Raw genomic sequence first — 18,090 nt, 5'->3', positions numbered from 1 at the left:
AATGAGAAGCAAACTTTCCTTAATGGCAGGGTGCAAACACACAATGACAGAAATGGTAAAAAGTAAATAATAATAATAATAATAAACAATAATAATTTTTATTATTTTGATTTTTTTGTCCAATTTTAAAATAGCAGCTTGTCTATGAGTTCCTTCCTTTGTGTCACTGAACATATCTTCTAGGAATATCTATTGTATTGTTGTTTGGCATCAGTGCATAACAATTCACTTTCCTTGATATTTTGGCATTTTATGTAACAAAGGCTATACCTGTCCAGTACATACCAGGAAAGATTAGTTGACCTGGGATTTGTTATGAATGTACCTTTAATCTCAAATTTCTACTCCTTTATTTTATTACTTCCTGCCATTGTTACTCAATTAATATCTGTCAATTAAAAAGCAGAACCCACTAAATTTAACATCAGCTATGCAGCAAACAATACTGAAGCAGTGGAGACTGGTCCAACATATATGACTAATAAATTCAAACAGTAAGGACTTAATTACATATGTAGGAACTGGCCTGTATCAGTATAGATACTTAGATACAGATATAGAAGTCATTCAGCTATTGTTAATTTTTAAAATGCTATATGGCAGTTTGATTTGCTAGTTTTTGGAGTCTCTTAATTTTTGGCTTATTAGTTCCCAAAGTTCTACTCCTTCAGACAGAGGAAGATTTATAAGCATCCACACTATAACAGATATAAATTTATAACACATTCCCTCAGAACATCAAATAAATCCTCTGGCAGCTTGTTCTCTTTTGTCACCATCCTCTCAGATATATCTATAGCATTTGAAATACTACTTTTGTAACTACAAAAAATTAAACCCAGTACTACATATTTCTGGATTATTTAAGGTAGAAAAAAGGGAGAGGTCTCTAAAAACAAACAAATAAATAAAATATTCATTTATTCTCTCAAACATACAAGATATAACTCAGCTTGAGAAACTCTAAATGTCAATCACCACCCTCTTATTTCCCCCACTTCATAAGATTTCTAATATAGTATGAATACTAATACTACTAGTAACTCGTGCAGTCTATTCACCTGCCTAGAGCTACATACTTTCAGTATTCATATAAGATTAAACATAATTGTGATGTAGACACAGAATTGGTTTTGGAGAATTATGATGACATTTCAGTTAGGAAGTTAGCATGTTGGACAAAAAAGTGACAAACAGGTTTAACCTGTTTACTAAGTTAGGGTTCAAATAATTCTCACTGTTTCACTGGTGTTGTAACACAGACCCCAGTTTCTGCAATGAAACAGAAGTGGCTAAATGCAGTTTTGGGTCCTTACCCTGACAGGGTAGTTCACCAAAGTCTACTCAGTTGTTGCCTAATCCTCAAAGTTCAATATTTACTGGGATAGAGAGGAAAAGAGGGACTGACATCTCAGTGCAGTAAATTGGATATTTGCATCAGATGCTAGAATTCACTGCAGGGAATAATGCCAAAAACAAGAGGAACAGCTGCAGTGGGAGAGATGTTGAGAGTCTCACCTTGCAAAATCATATAGTCTCAGAAGTAAGGCAGTGCTGAAAAATATATCAGGGAATCATCCACTTGTTTTGTTTCCCCCTTCTGGCTGTTTCTCTATTTCGCTTAGCCTGTTTCCTGCTTAGTATGCTATGGTTGGAGGATGTTTTTGCTAAACATCCAGCTGTCCTCTTTAAACGTAGAGAGAGAGATGCCCAACACGGGTTTAGAGCTTCTGAGAAGAGGCAGGATATCTAAGAGACTAAAGACTGTTCTTAAATGTATTTCATGTATCTAGCCCTTAGTAATTTTTCACTGAATGTTGTATAACCACTCTGTCATAACCAGTGTGCAAAGAGAAAGTTTAAATTCTACTTTTAAGGTTTCCAATTAATAAAACATAAAGGAAAATAGCTTGAAGGTCTCTTTCCCCCTTCCTGAAAAATACAATCATAAATTATAGCATTTGAATGTATGCAAAGCTTCTTGGATTCTGAAGCATGAATTAAAACAAAGAATTTAAACAAAAGTACTTTTATTAGTAGTAAAGGGAAATATGATATCTAAGAACTGTCAGATGAGAAAGTTTGATACAAAATGATTTTAAAAAGTTAACCCAAAAGCTGCCTGTAAAGAACTGCAAAGTGATTTAACAAATTTAAATGCTATTGGCAATAAAGTGGTGATTAAATTTGATAAAGCACAAAGAAATGCATAAGGGAAAAAATAAGTCTACCTATACATTCACAGACAGGGACTCCAAATTCACTATTGCTTAAGAAGAAAAAAATACATGAACTGATATTAGCTCTCTGAAAACACCAAGCCAAGCACTCAGCATCAAGTAAAATTGTGAAACAGGATATCTGGATGATTAAGAAAGAAGTAAACAAAATAGAAACATATATATATATATATATATATATCACTGTATAAATACACTGTATCGCTATATCATTGTATAAATACATCATACACGCTTATGTTGAATAATTCATGCAGCCCTGGTCATTCTATTTCAGAAGAAAGAAGGGCAAAACAGAGAGGGAAAGAGAGACAGAAGGAGAAAGTAAATTCACCAGATCTAGGACAAATTCAGACTATCAAACATAGGGCACCTCCTGATTTAGGAAGCATTTGAACTATACATACTGGATAAAAGAGCCCTGAAGGTGCTTTGAAGTTGACTGTTGATGGTGTCCCCAATCTTTAGGGGACAGTAGAGGCCTTTTGACAACAGGTCTGGACCTCTACACCTGCCAGGCACACTGGGCTATAAGGACTTTGGGATTGAGTTAGTGCAGCTATTCTTACTTTATGCATAACCAAGTATCTCGGAAGAGCTGATAGATAACAATAGGAAAGGATTTGCAGGAAAAAAACTTAGGCTAAGTTAAGAAAAAAAAAAGAAAAAAAGAAAAAAAAAAGAAAAATAGTGATGTTTTCCTTTACTTTCAATATATATTATAATGTTTTTTGTTTGTTTGTTTGTTTGTTTTCAGCCTTTTCCCTGTAATATCACGTTGCTACTGAAATAGCTGGTACTAAATCCCTTCCCAAGCTTTGTGTCCAGATCAGTGTCTGAATTTGGAAGGCATGTCAAACTGCAGTTTTCCAGAGGTTATGTCACCTTTCCCAATTGAAATGATAGGGAATGAAAGGGTGGTGATTATTTTTTTTATTATTATTATTTTATTTTTATTTTTTGTAGCAGAAGGAGGGAAGATGTCACACAGCGGAATCTTTTCTCAGTGCCAGTGCACAGGTACATATAACTTCTACCTGATCTGCTACCATGCCAGAATCAGGGGGAAAACTAAGCAAAATCCAGAGCTTGGATGAATATTATTAATAGAAATAATAACTACGTTCTGATATTGCTTTATGCTGAATGTATTATTGCAAAAGTTATATGTAACTGGTATGAAAATATGTAAAAATGATATGTAAAAAATATGTTATTACTTTATTACAGAGAGATACTATGACTTATGACACTTGCTTTTTTTGTTTCTGTTTGTTTGTTTGTTTTTATTCATACATGGAATTATAAACCTTAGAGCTACTTTTGATTGAAGGAGAGAGGAACTTATATTGGGTAGATTTTGTAAGCTTACCCAATGGATTTAAATCCAATATTACTTCAATAATGGAGGAGAGACATAACTGATGTGGGCCTGATTCTACAAGCACTGCTATGCATTAACTCTCTGTACCTGTTGTATTCTTTAATAGCTGAAATCCCTACATTAACAGAATAGGTCCTGTTAAACTCAGTGTTAAAATGATACCCTAAGGTGACAATAGTTTAATTAACTTAAGCAAAGTTCAAATTGCAGGCAATTAAAAAAAAAAAAAAAAAAAAAAAAAAAAAAAAAAAAGTGCTTGGCAATTGCTGCTATCTAAGAATCCAGTAAGTTACCAGTTATCAAAATCTTCAAGCAAATGATGAGCAAACCCAACTAGTTAAGGATTACTACTAACTTTTCAGGTATGATTTTCAGCAGTTGTCTCCTGCTCACCTAGATGAATTATTTTAATTCTATCTAGAGTTGCCAAGATGGACTTAAATGAGGCCATTGTCCCCAATAAATAATGTTTATATCATTCCATTGCTAGAAGAGACTAAATCCATGTATCATGTTGATAAGGTGTTGCAATAACCAAAATATCCATTGCTGCCTTCTAAAACTTATAAGAAAAAATACAAATTGCAAGTATTTATAGTACCCTAAACATCAAACTTTTGAAGTCAGAAGTACAAAGCAAAGTGTCTATATATGCCAAAGTAGTAGAGTACTCCATTACAAGGAGTAGTCTCTCAGCTATCATCCCAGTATATCTACTACACTATAACTATGACTAAAAACAGTTTCATTGGTTACAGAAACATCTGAGGCTTTCCAACATGCTTTCTGACAAACTTTCCCAGGCAAAATGGAAGAGCTGTGATGAGGGTTTAAATGGAGACATACTCTATAAAAAAAAAAAAAAAAAAAAAAAAAAGGTATTTCCCATAAGCAGATCTAATTAATAATTTAATAATTCTTCAAGAAGTTGGCAATATGCCTTTTTTCAGGGAGACATAGAAGCTGGTTTTGCTCTTTGCAGCTTGATCAGTAGAAATGCCTGATATCGCAGTAGCAGAGGAGAAGGAGGTGAGGAAGAGATTAGACTGGCCATTTTGCAGCTTTCTTATTCCTGAAGAACCGTTAACTTGGAAATCAGTGTAGTTTAAAACATCAGACATTCTGAAAATGCCAGTTTTCCAGTTTACTTTGAAAAAGTGTTGATACTTTTTTGGAGAAAAAAAGAGCCAATTCAGCATAATTAAAATTATTTCCAATGTTATATTTTTTCATTGAAAGTTATAATTTATTTATTTTTATTATTTTCAATGAGCATTTCCTTTCCTTTTTTTTTTTTTTTTATACTGAAACAATTATTTTCAACTCTAAGAAAAATGTCTCTGATATTTTTCTTCTGTGTTCCTCTTTCACTGTAAATGTTATGATTTCTGCTTCTTTGTGATCTAGAATGAAGGACATTTCAAAATGTCCTGGACTGGTTAAATTATTAAAATCTGTTTCTTAGCAAGACCTATTTGTAAGTAGTGGCAAAGATTCACATTGATTTATGTTAATGAAAAAGACTAACTCTGCCACTTGCATCATCAGTAAATCTATATCATCCTGATTTAAACTTCTTCCTCAGCAGTACTTTTGCAAATGTTTGATTTAGCTGCTTCTCCTTCTCCTTTGCTCTTTTATATGGGTATTTTGTGTATAAGAGGGGAGCTAAAAAGATGGGGAAGCAGGGTTATATTAGTGTGAGGAGCTTCCAGGGCAGGCTTCCAGGGCAGCTTTGCTGGCTCTTCTCTCCCTAGCAGCATCGCCTTGTCCTGCTTCGCCATCCTGAAATCATCATGCTCTTCAGATGTAGTCTTTCATTCTTGGCATTAGTCATAATCATCAGTTTGTCAGGTGTGTGTTCTGGCCTCTCCCATACACCTCTGTTTACTCTTCCTCCTGTTGCCAGTCTGTTCCTCCCTTCTTCTCCATTCCTTTCCATGCTTCTTTTCTACATTTCCATCCTCTAATCCCAACTATAGTCCTTATGTGCTTTAAAAAAATGCCTCATAGCGTTCACTGTGCCTCCAAACCAATCTCATGATTTTATGGTTATAACTCTTGTTTTTGTTATAACTCTTGTTTTGCTTCCCCTTTCTGCTTCCTTTGTCTCCTGCCATTATGTCATTTCTATTCAGGCTGTCATCTCTTCTGGAAAGGGATTTTTCTTGTTCTCTGTTTTGCAAAGCACCTGGCATGTTTTTGATTCTGTCAAACAAACAATAACAACAGATATAAAATTGGCAGTGCAGCAGAATCCTGATATCAGGAAGTAATAGAGGCAAATTATACTATCATTGTCATCTCCATGTATACACCATTACTTGACAAAAAATATTGTTGATTCACTAGGTAAACATCAATAAACCCAAAGACTCCCAAGCAAACAACTCTACCATGAAGGAAATGTAGCTGTATTTCACATTTTTCTTAATGAGGCAGGTTATAATTGACAATTGTAGTATTTAAAATAAAGGATGTAAATTAATGAGGTGCCGTGTTTTTTGTTTGTTTGTTTGTTTGTTTGGATGGGTGTTTGGGTATTAGGAACAGGGAGAAGATGTTGATAATTCTTTAATACAGAGAAGCAAGAAAAGGGTGGAACGGCTGTGTAAATTCAGTTTAAACTATACTTAATTTAAAAAAAAAAAAGATTCATATGAACTATAAACTAATATAAACATATAAACTAATCAGGTAGAATCTTCTTTAGCCTGGTATTATCAGTATTGTTGAAGAATCTTATACAATACTTTGACTTTTCTTAGTCATTACAAGATATTAGGCACCCCAAGGCAATGTTAAGCAAAAGCCTAAAAAAAAAATATATATATATATTTTTTAAGTTTTTAAAAAAACTTTTAATAATGGCAGATTGGCCATATGGAATCTCTAAAGAAATATAGCTTTAGAACTAATAGATTTAGGCCAGGATTTTAAAAATATATGTATATATTATAAATATGGTTAGCAACCTCTTGGCTAAATTATTTGAAAATTCCCGAGAGAAAAGCAATCTATTACAGACTTTGAGACAAGTCAATGTAGTACTAATACTAAAGAAAAATAAACCAGAAGAGGAATGTCCCCCTACCATACCAACCAATATTCTTACAGTTGATTCCAAAGCAGCGCATGTTATTCTGGCACACAGATTAGATTATTTAACAGTGTGAATCAGAGGGGAGATACTTATTCAGAAAAAGAACACTATTAATACTTTATAGCATGCCATACATCTCTGTCACCAGACTGGACAAAATGGCAGCAGATGTTTTATGATAAGCTGAGAAGAGGATCTGACAATATTAATAGCCATAATACTTGAGTTTTAGGGAAAAAAAAATGGCTAAAGGAAGCAATCTGATGGAGTGACATAACGTTTCTTCATCTCTAGTGTAGTGTAATTTTGCATGAGGGAAGGAATCAACTAAGCTACACCTCACTTCTATTAGCTTTTATTTGCACCTGCCCTTTGAAACCTTAGTAATTCATGGAATGCATGAGAAAAGAAAGCAGCAAGAGAGAACTCTGAGAATAAATTCCTTCCAAAAAGAATACTTTTTTTTTTTTGACTCATTTTTTTATTATTTAGAAGGCAAGTATGTCTTTGAATTAGTAAAAATGATTGACATGTGAATTTATGCAAAGCTAAAGGCAACTGTTAGTCAGAGATAGCTCTTAGATATATAGGTATTTAAAACCTCAGGTTATATTTTATTTGCAATGCCTCTACTGACTTTTTTTGGTCAGCACCAGGATGAAGGCCTTTCGATCAAGAGATTAATGGTATAGTGTATGTATACCCTGGACACTGGCATGGCTTTACTTTGGGCTGCGTGTATCTTGTTGTCACTGCCAATTACTGCCTTTTATAGAGCAGAGACCAGGTGCAAGCTAACAAGTATGAAACATCAACAAATGGGACAAGAGTGTCCCTGTGTCACACATGATAAATCAATTTGATTATTTCTTTGCATCTGTATGACCTAGCTATTCATTATCAATGCTTCATGTCAGGCTGCCCTGATGCTCAATGTCATTCCAGGCCTATATCTCTGGGAAGATATAGAAAACTGAAATGGACATTCAAGAAACTGAAGGACAAAGAGAGTGGCTAAGCTGTCTAGACAAGATATGCTGAAATGAGGACGGGGCTTCACTTCCTGTTTCGGTCAGCTGTGTGGTCAAAAGTAATACTCATTTATCCAGGTTCTGCATACCAAGGCCATACATGTATTCAGTAACGGAACAAAAAGAGCACATGCATAAGCTACCAGCCACACCCTAACTCCATAGAAAGGAAAGTCAGTGTGAACTAGTACTCAGCACACTTAAGGGGGTCCTGGGTATGCCAGCATGCATCCCAGCAGTAAATCTGTTTGTGCTCTGATGAACATTTTTCAGGGATTCATAACCTCAAACCTTCTCTAAAAGTAGATGTCTAAATTCATCCTTTCAACAGAAAACACATTATAAAAGATCAAAGAGATAATAAATATTTTATCTAATAATTGAGCAATGGCAGAATGATGTGGGAAAGCCCAGATTCACTGCGGTACCTACAAACCAAGATATTAGCTCTTCTGGAGCATGGCAGGCCACTCAACCTCTTGCATGAAAAAAGTCGAATTTACTTAAAACATAAGGCTCCTTGTTCCCAGAGAAGTGGCCTAAACACCAATTTCAGAATAAGAGGGAAGGTATTTATGTGGTTAAGGAAGGGAAGAAAGTGCAGGAAAGAATTGTGGAGATAAAGCCTGCCTGTGGAGCATCTTGCTAAGCCTGATAAACCTTTTTCCAGGCAGCAGATGCAGCTCAAAGTGCTTGGCTGTATGTGCATATCTACAGACACTCACCCTTCCCACATGTTGCCTTTCTCTTACCTTCCCAAAGCCCAAAGCTATAGGGTCAGTCTTAGACTTATTTTGCCTTTCTGCGTAAAACAACTGTGTAAAATTTCTCTGTGTCCTCAGAAAAGGAGTAGGCCGTTTCTCAAATCACAAAAAATAATGAGTCTTCCTGAAAACAGAGGTAAAAGGATGCCAGATAAGAGTTACATTTACATCGGCTATGTATCCTGAACTGTGTGTAGTTACAATTCATCTGTTAATAAGCATGAAGGGAGTCAGTCTGTCCTGTTGCTTTGGCTGTTGTGGTAAACAAGGATAGAAAGTGAATTTAATAAACGCCAGACATCACCTCTCTGAGATATCTCCATACTTTTAAGAAATGGCTTTTACCAATTTACATCATATTCACGTGCTCACCAGTACTCACTGACCTTAGCTAACAAGGACTTCAATCACCTAATGGCATTAAATAGGAAAACAACAACAATACAATGAACTTGTGGTCTAATCTCTACCAAACACAATATTCTGTTCTGCAAATGTATGCCATGAAAGCTCTATGACAAACATGCAGATGTTTGCTAACATACATGCTTTCTGTTTTGATATCTAAAGTGAAGCACCATCAATCAAGCACATCAAGTCTGTCTTCATAAGCTTTTTTTTTTTTTTTTCCAAAAAAATTATTAAGCAAATTTCCCGTGCTGAAAATGGGTAGTATTTCTAGGAAATACTTCCAAGTTAGAAATGTAATTCTAGTGTAAACCATATTTTTTCTTCAGCAAATAATTCAAAAGCAGGTAACACAGGTAAAATATTAATTTCCATTTGACTTTCTGTATGAGTTTCATTAATTCATAAAGAAGTCCTCATCTCTCCTCCCCCCTACTCTGAAACAGTCCCCTTGCTAGGTGGTCTGATTTGTCTCATTCAGCTCCCTCCACACTTAGACTGTTCTATCAATGTGAAGATTTGGATATTATTTTACTCCATTAGCTTATATCATTGGTGTTCCTGGGCAGTTCACTCGTAAGCCTGGCTGATTCACCTCTTCTGTATACCTCCCAACCCCCTGCCACTTTTTTAGTTTTGTTTTGACCAACAGTATTGACTTCTGCATTTAGAATGTGGCATTGATCTCCCCAACCCATAGATTTTTGATCACAGAAAGAGATGTAGGGAGCCTAGCAGCAGTACCAAACATGCCCACAGCTTGTAGTTGCTTTAAAGAGGGAGAGCATGACAGGAAAGAATACGGAAAACCTGCACACTCAATCCTGGTAAATTATCTAACAGCATTTATCATCACTGGGGCACTAAATGTCCATTCCTCACTGCCCACTTCCACTCATCCCCCAGTGAAGCGTGGGTGCTGCTAGGTGTTAATGACTCAGACGGGAAGAGTTGGAAGTAGAGCATACTTCAAAATTAGTTTCCCTCTTCATGGCTGGGAAAAATAATCCTCAAAATTCAGAGACATCTCTGCACAAGGCAAAGGCAACAAGTATGGAGACTTGGAAAGGGGTTTCAGTGCTGTAATACAAGAAGATATCACCCTGAGGACTGGAATGCATACCACTATGCTAAGCAAGGAGTGTGATGAGATAGGAAAAACTGAGGTTTGCAACAGACAGCACACAGTCTGTCTGGGATAGTTTTGCCAAACATCAAAAAGGATTTGTATTTGCACAAGTTTAGGGAACTCAGGCATTGAAACAATTATTTCAATTATTTCTCTTAAAAAGAGCACTACAAAGAAATACCTGAAAGATTTATTTATTTATTTATTTATTTGCTTATTTATTCCTCCAAACTCCTACCTTTGGCAGTGGATGAGCTGAAGTATGCAGGGAAATTATATAATAAGGTGTATCCTTTATCTCCAGAATAGCATTGAATTAGTTGTCCAATTATAATACTGAGACCCAGCAATATAAAGAAGAATCTTCATTAATAATCCCCTTCCATGCCTTGTTGACCCAGTTTCTTCCATAGGTAGGCAAATGAATTGCATTTAAACCTAACACTGTCTTTGCATCTTCTCCAGCATCCTGTGGTGGCACAAACACTGTCAACCAGGGAAGAAGATACTTTTATTTTGTGTAGGGTAATATAAGGGAGAACTTAAGGGGTACTTGATTAAAAGAGACAGTAGGGGGTCGTGGGATGAGGCAGGCTAAGGACAAGGGGTCTACATGGCAAAGATCCTGGAAGAGAAATATAAAGACTGCCCAAAGTCACCCACAGGTCCACCACCTTTTTTCAGCCCCTTTTTTTCCACACAAGGAGCCCCATCACCCCAACCAATCTTCTAATGCCTTGATCATCTTATTATTCCACTGACCTGATATGGAAGCATTGCTGTTGCCAAGGTCAAACTCAATAAATGAAAGAGAAATCTTGGTCTAATTCTGTTACAGAATTAGTTTATTATTTTTTTTTTCTTTTCTTAAGGACTTGTACATTCTGCATTTGTGGTCTAGTTTCAATGACAGTGACAGAGGACATCTACCCAGAACACTCCATAATTTGGTAGCTTGACTATTTTATGGGGGAAAGCCACACACACAGACTACCCAGTAGTATTATGAAGATAGACCCAGTTCTTTCTGAACACAACCCTAGCCACTATCTAAAGACCCTCATTTCTGGTCTTCAGGAGGTATCTGGATGCATTTTCTAAGTTTATTCAATGAAAATCAGATTTCTCATGATTTTTACTATGTGCAACCTCAATGGGAGAACACATTTATTTTTTTATAACTATGACTGAAAAGAACGCTCTGGAGAGAATCTGAGATTGCTGAACCTTCTATTCTGAAACTACACATACATTCTTGTTATAAGATGGTTGGTCCCTGAGGAAAGAAAATTGAAACATTTTCCAGCAAACATCTTAAAAATAGACATGTAACCCTTCAGGAAGCCAGTGGAAGCTGGCATAGTAAGACAGGTTGAATGATAGTGAAGAAATTGCCTGAACAATGTCTCTACAGACATGAAATGTGAGAGATCAAGGTGTATAAAGTCTTCAGTCTGGCCTCTTTTCAAGCAAATTTTTGATGCCCTATTAAAACAAATGGATGATTTTTCCTCTCAGTGAGACTGAGTCTTTGGAGCAAGATGTTTGTTTCTTAATACATGAAATAAACTCATGTATTTCATGATAATTCTAAGGAAATAATTAGCAAATAATTGATATTGCACTTGATTAACCTTACTGACTCCTCAGTATTTCTTCTTTTATTTATTTTTTTTCCTTTGGCAGAAAATAGGAAAGATTTAGTTAAGGACTTGGGGCTTTATGTTCTCTGGTTTATAACTGGTTTTAAATAGCTCAGAGTCCAGAAACTCTAATATCACCAACATACATAAATCTTTAGATTTAAGCATTTAGTGTGTTTTTCAATGCTGTCCATATTACAATTCATCAGATGAACTCTAAGTTGTAGTTTTTCATTATTGGTATTAATTATTATTAGCAGCACAGTTCTACAATTCATTATTTGGTTCAATTAAATACAGAAGCTTTGATCCGTGGATGAATAGTTTTCCTGTTCCTGATTTAGCTATTCTGGCACTAGGAATTATGTCTTGTTTTGTCCAAGATTCATTTGGCTGGCTATACAAGTTTCGCTTGGTTGTATCTCATCTTTTTTCATAGGCTATCAAGACATCAACTATTTTTTGACTTGTGGTTCTTTTTTTGGGCACTAATCAAACAATAATTTCACCCAATTTTATAGTATCAGTGCTAAAATCTGCTGTCATTACCCTAGATTTAAAGAAAACTATTCTAAAACATACTGAGAGTAAATATCATCATTTTATGTTTTATTTACAGGCTTTTAATGTAAATTTCTCCTTTCATGTCTCTTTCAAGTCTGCTTGAATGAGCTGCATATTACCAGTTGCTTTCCCATCTGTCTCAATTTAGTCTCTTTGACAAATTCCAATCTGGCCTGAGGAAAAATCAGAATACTGAAACCACTCCACCCTAGATTATTAGGTATATTTTATTAACAGCATCTCTTTACTTAAACAAAAATCTCAGCACTCCTCAACTCCATTCCCATCATGTCTTACAGAACCCTACAGTTTAGACATGCTGAATGGCTTCACAGCTTTCTCTTCCCATTCACTCCTGTCTTCTGACTTTTCACCAAGAACAAAAGTGAACATAGCATTTTCCTCTTAAGCCTTTAACCTTTCATAATATCATTGGAAATAATATACAGCATATAAACTCCAAATTATTCCTTTCATCTTTCATAATCTTGCTGGACATAACATACATGGTGTCTACAGCATATAAACACCAAATGGTTCCTTTCTCTCCCAAACTGCTTGACCCTTTCCCATCCTAAATGTGTGTTCAGAATTCTATGGATATTGTAGACACACTAATTTTGTTCCTTGGGTTGTCTCAATAGGCTTTACTCTAAATGTGTGTTGATTATCTTAACTTAAAAATCTTGCAAAACCTAATCCAGAAAAGTTTTTAAAATAAATAAATAAAATATTTGTATTCTTCCCCCTCCACTCTTCCCCACCCCATCCTTTTTGCAGGAAATTTAACTAATTACAGGACCACCTATTGACAAGTAAACAGAAGGCTGCACTATGAAAATAATAAAGATCACTTTTTAAAAACAATTGTTGGATAGGTTGAACTTTTGAGCATTTTTTTTTTTGAATCTCAAATTAATCATCTTGAATTCCATTCAAAGTTAGTCGGGAAAAAATAATACTCATTTCTACATATTAGTAAATTCATATTGTACAATCCTAACAGGTCCTGCATAAATCCCATTTTGATAGTACCTCAGCTATCTAAAAATCACTGTTCCAACTGTCTGAATAGTCCTGCAGCACCAGCTGTCACAATTACTGTTAGGCAAGAATTTTTATTTTACTTTTCTTAACCATTCTATCTGGGAACTTCCAGAAACAGCACAAATGATAGTTGTCCAAAATCAACAAAACAAAACAAAACAAAACCCCACCACCAAACAAATGTTGAACAAGTCATTATATAACTGTATGCAGGGATATAATGAATTATGGACGTAAATGTTAGCTCCAATATTACACATATATATATATGAAGGTGGAATGACCCTTTTTGACTGAGTTGACCTTCACGCTTCCCACACAACCAGTGGACTGCTTCATGTCAATACTCGGCAACAGAGTGCCAGCTGAACCTGTAACTGTGTCTCAGTATCACTTGGCATTATGGCTGTAGTGACACAATCACTATCTTGGTAGTAACCCAAAAGTGACAGAATTTAAATCATTCTTAAAATTGCTACATACGAATTATTTAGAAAGTTAAGGACAAATTATTATTATTATTTTTATTTCAACTACTAACCCATAAATGTAAAAAAATACCAACAACAAAACAAAAATAGACCCCTTCATCCCCCACATTAAAGCAATAGTTTTTGAAACATTCAAAACAGTGGAAACTATTTACCGTATATTACGATCAGTGGAGAAAAGCAAATTTAATTTAAAATAATTTTTCAGACTCCCTCAGTGGATGCCAGACGACTCCAGTTTAAACAAATATTAAAAACTCATTTTAAATGGAGAATAATACAGACAGAGCTCAATTATTGAGATATTAAGGGCAACATTCAATTTTAGACACATTTAAGCATCTTTGCCTCCTGGAGATTTTTACATGACAAGTTTTAGATAAACATGGTTTTGCAAACAGCAACCATCATATCTGATCACATAACCTCTGGACTGAAGCAGTATGTCAGCAAATATTTCTGATTACTTAAAATATTCAATAACTGTAATTTACTAGGCAGGTCTTCCTCAGAACAATCACAAAATGTATCAAGAATTAATACCCATATACAAAAAGCGTTTAGATGATCTGTTACAAAACCGTGAAGGAAAAAAAAAAAAAAGCCAGCCACACACACACACACACACACACACACACAAAATAATAACAACAAAACCTCTCTTTGTGATAAAGCCCAGTTTAAATACATTCTGGGAGGTACCAGTAGCGGAAGAGCTGTCTTTTTATGACACTCAGCTTGGGGGGAACTGTAGCAGCCAAGAACATATAGAATAGGAATCATCTGGTTTTAAATATCTAGACATCAGATGCCTAAACTAAGCTAATCATCTGGGTTCCCTCTACAGGTAATGGAGATAAGTATTCCCAGAGGGAGATTCATTCTGCTTGTTTTAGGCATCTCTCTTTTAGATGCTTTAGATACTTGCTGTAGATGGATAAAGTCAAGAAAGATTAACCTCACTGACAGCCTGATATTGTCTTCTCTAGTGTTGCATAATTCCTAAGTTCAATGGAATTAAGCTCATTTCTTTCCAAAACTGAGCTCATTTCTTTGTTACATCATTTAGCTTTTAATTCTTTCTCCCAACTCTTTCTTCAGTTCCTCTCATGAACACCAACTTTCTCTGGCACTTTTTTTTTGTTACATTGGATTATGTTTTTCTGGAATCTGGAGAACTAAAACCAACGTCAATGTTACTGCTCTACCAAATATAAATCATGCATGTGATCTAAACTGCAGTAATGTTCTGAATAGATAGATACAATAGGGATACTGGTATTGATTGTGCTTTCTTTTCTACTCTACCACTTTCAAATGTGTAAGAAACTGTGGCAACATTAAGGCAATCAAGGTATATAGATGAATGATAAAATATATTTACTATTCAAAGAAGATGGCTTAAATCAAACAAGGAAAAATAAGGAAGAAATAAAATTAGGGCTCTCACTTTTACATGTGTGAGCCTAGGTCACCACACATGCTTTGAGGCCTCTGTGCTTCAGAACATTGAGCAGGTCCTCAAGGTGAAGCCTGGCCTCAACTCTGTTGCATTTAGGGTCTGTGGGTTCTCAGCAATACCAGCATTGCTGTATTGTACCTGGAATCGCCAAGCCCTTAGGAACAATAGCCAAAGTTTGTAAGGAAGCAGGTGTCTGAACGTAGACTCCTAAATTCATAGTTAGGTGCCTAAAGCAGCAGCAAAACTGACAAGCACCCTGTGGAGTTGCTCACAGATGCTCACCCCAGTAGTGAGGCACTTAGCATTAGTTATAACACAAAATGGATGCTTATTAATTACTAGTGTTCCAATGGCTACTGGAAGTATGTTAGCTGAGTGCTTGCATGCACTAATTTCAATGTTGGGTGTGCAGTCTACTCTGCATCTTATTTCTATAGCATTTTTGAAAATTAATTTTAATAGCTAAAAACCATCTTGAGCCACATACAGAAAATAACTCAATTTCTACTGACTGACAATCTAATATGAAATAAGAATAATCACCTTATTTTCTTACTCTGCCCAAATCCAGGCAATAAATTAGGCTTCTCAGCATGACTGTAAAGTGCTGTGAATTGTATAAACAATCATATATGGACACTGAAAAATAACCCTTATGCACATTGCATTATAGTTCCAAAAATATATTTACAGTCTATTACAAAGATTACAAATGGAAGTGTCAATGTAACGGGATTATGCTAATTAAAAGCTTTTTACAGATTTTGTTCAACAAAGGTGAGGGGACAAAAATTGGTGTAACCAAACTGTTTTTTCTAATGAAACAAATAAATAAAATGACAAATATAACTGTACAGTGATTTAAAAAGCGGTTCAAAAAAGGAGGGGGGAAAATGATGTGTTTAAGTTTTTGATAACTATCTTTGGTCCTAAATGTGGGAAAACACATTATGTATCACTGAATATATATGTTTGTTTGTGATGCTCTGCAAGTAAAATAGAAAAATATAGTGCATTTTCAATGTATTCAGAGCTCACTACACTTAAATGTGTGTACAAACCAAGACAGTATAAATAAAATTTACAAGTTTTACAAAGGAACATTTACAGGGTTTTTCTTTTGTTTTTATTTTTTTTGTGTGGATGCCCACATTATCAAACAAGTCCAATTTATGACTGATCCCTGGGATCTTTCGCTATCAAAATCAATAGAAGCAGCCCAATTCTCTTTGGAAGTACAGCATTTCACTGTTGGGGTAGTTCACAATTTTCAAATTTTTTTAAAGCATTTCTCTCTGCTTCATATACATTCCTGCAATATCTGTAAAGACATGCTTTGTTATTGCTTATGGTTAATCTAACAAAATACATATATAAGTAAATGGCATACAAAGATATTCCATTGAGCAAATACTCTTGCATCTGTGTTCCTGATGAATGACCGTTGTGTCTGTGTGAGCACACACATATTTGTTCAGAGCAGCAAAAGCCTGTAAAAAACATGAAAATTCTGAACTGCCCCTTGCTTCATGCTCTATGGTTCTAATATAAAATCTCTGTCCTTATTCTCACAGTTGGACTGAATTCAACTTAAACTAATATAAAATATATGCCAGCTATTTCTTTCAATTTGCTAATGCAGAGCATTGAAGAAAAATGTGATGTGCTCAGATTACATGGTTTAGGTAACACTGGAGAACTGCATCCATGTTCTGAGACACTCCTACAATCACTTGTCCATTCAATGTAGTGCCTCAGCAGGTTTACAGTTGTACATCTACATCTTAGAATATATTTCACTTTAACTCTAGTCCATTAAAATCATCTTGCAAACAATTTGCTAAAAGTGCCTAGAACTACTTAGGGGTCATTATTGCTTTTCTTTCTTTTTATTTTTTTATATATTTTTTTTGTCTTTTATTTTCTTTTAAAAGATAGTATATGTGTAACCTTAAAAAATTCTGTAAAAAATATCAGAGCTCTTGGCAACTTGCATTTTCCTGACTCCCTGCCAATTAGCTAGCCATGTCGATACGGTGTTGATTTAACAAAAGTAAATGGCACAAAAGGATACCAAAGTTTGGACAGATATACATTGCTTGGTCATGCTTCTTAAATATCTATGAATTCAAATAATCCTTCAGAGGTACCCAGTGTAGTAATGTGTCATAGAATTAGCACTAAAAAGGTCCAAAGATATAAACATCATACTAAAAGAAAGTCTTTATGAAGAATAAACACAAATGATTAAAAAAAGATTCAGAAATCACATATTTAAGGAAAATATTTTGTTGAATTCAACAATATCATGATTTTATCTGACAAATATATTCTTTTTTAAATTTTTATGTACATTTAAAAAGTCTATTAGATAAAAAGGAGGTTAGAGAGCTCAAGGTGTTTGTATGTTTATTCAGGTAGTACTTTGTTTATTGTCACTGCTGTTTTCCTTGCCACCACTGGTGGATCCTAATTCCCTTTTCATAAATTCTGGTGGCACTTAGGAGTTCAAGTCTGTAGGTGCTTCTTGTAGCTCTTCTATTCACTGCAGGAAGGACCCAGGAAATCAAGTGTCTTCTAGTAGCACTTCATATATACTGAAGGCCAGTGCTGTTCTCTCAGTCTGTCACCTCCCTCATAAGGGAGAAATGTCTATCACACTTGGATGCCAGTGCCGTGTAAATGTAGCATTTGTGCTCTCATAGTCTGAATGCTGCTCATGATTTTCTTTTGATGACCAACCAACGTGATCCCTAAACTCATCACATCCCTGGGGAAGATAAATGCGTACATTGTTAATTTTTCAACTTAGATTCCTACTGTA

At 35.1% G+C, this 18,090-nt stretch overlaps 1 protein-coding gene across 6 annotated transcripts in view; it reads right to left on the bottom strand.

Annotated features, from left to right (window-relative positions):
* Positions 1-2,013: 2,013 nt before the first annotated feature.
* EPHA7 (EPH receptor A7) overlaps positions 2,014-18,090 on the bottom strand; it is a 166,944-nt gene continuing 150,867 nt past the window's right edge. For 3 of the 6 annotated variants that reach the window (XM_068677922.1, XM_068677921.1, XM_068677925.1), the window contains one exon: positions 2,014-5,832. In XM_068677922.1, the coding sequence (XP_068534023.1) occupies positions 5,619-5,832 (214 nt within the window). In that variant the 3' untranslated portion in view covers positions 2,014-5,618. Of the gene's footprint in view, positions 5,833-6,147; positions 18,037-18,090 lie in introns of those variants that run through there. The other 3 variants (XM_068677926.1, XM_068677924.1, XM_068677923.1) reach the window with 1 other exon arrangement.

Source organism: Anas acuta, chromosome 3 (assembly GCF_963932015.1).
Source record: "Anas acuta chromosome 3, bAnaAcu1.1, whole genome shotgun sequence".
NCBI lineage: Eukaryota > Metazoa > Chordata > Aves > Anseriformes > Anatidae > Anas > Anas acuta.
This window is presented reverse-complemented; position numbering and strand designations above follow the sequence as displayed.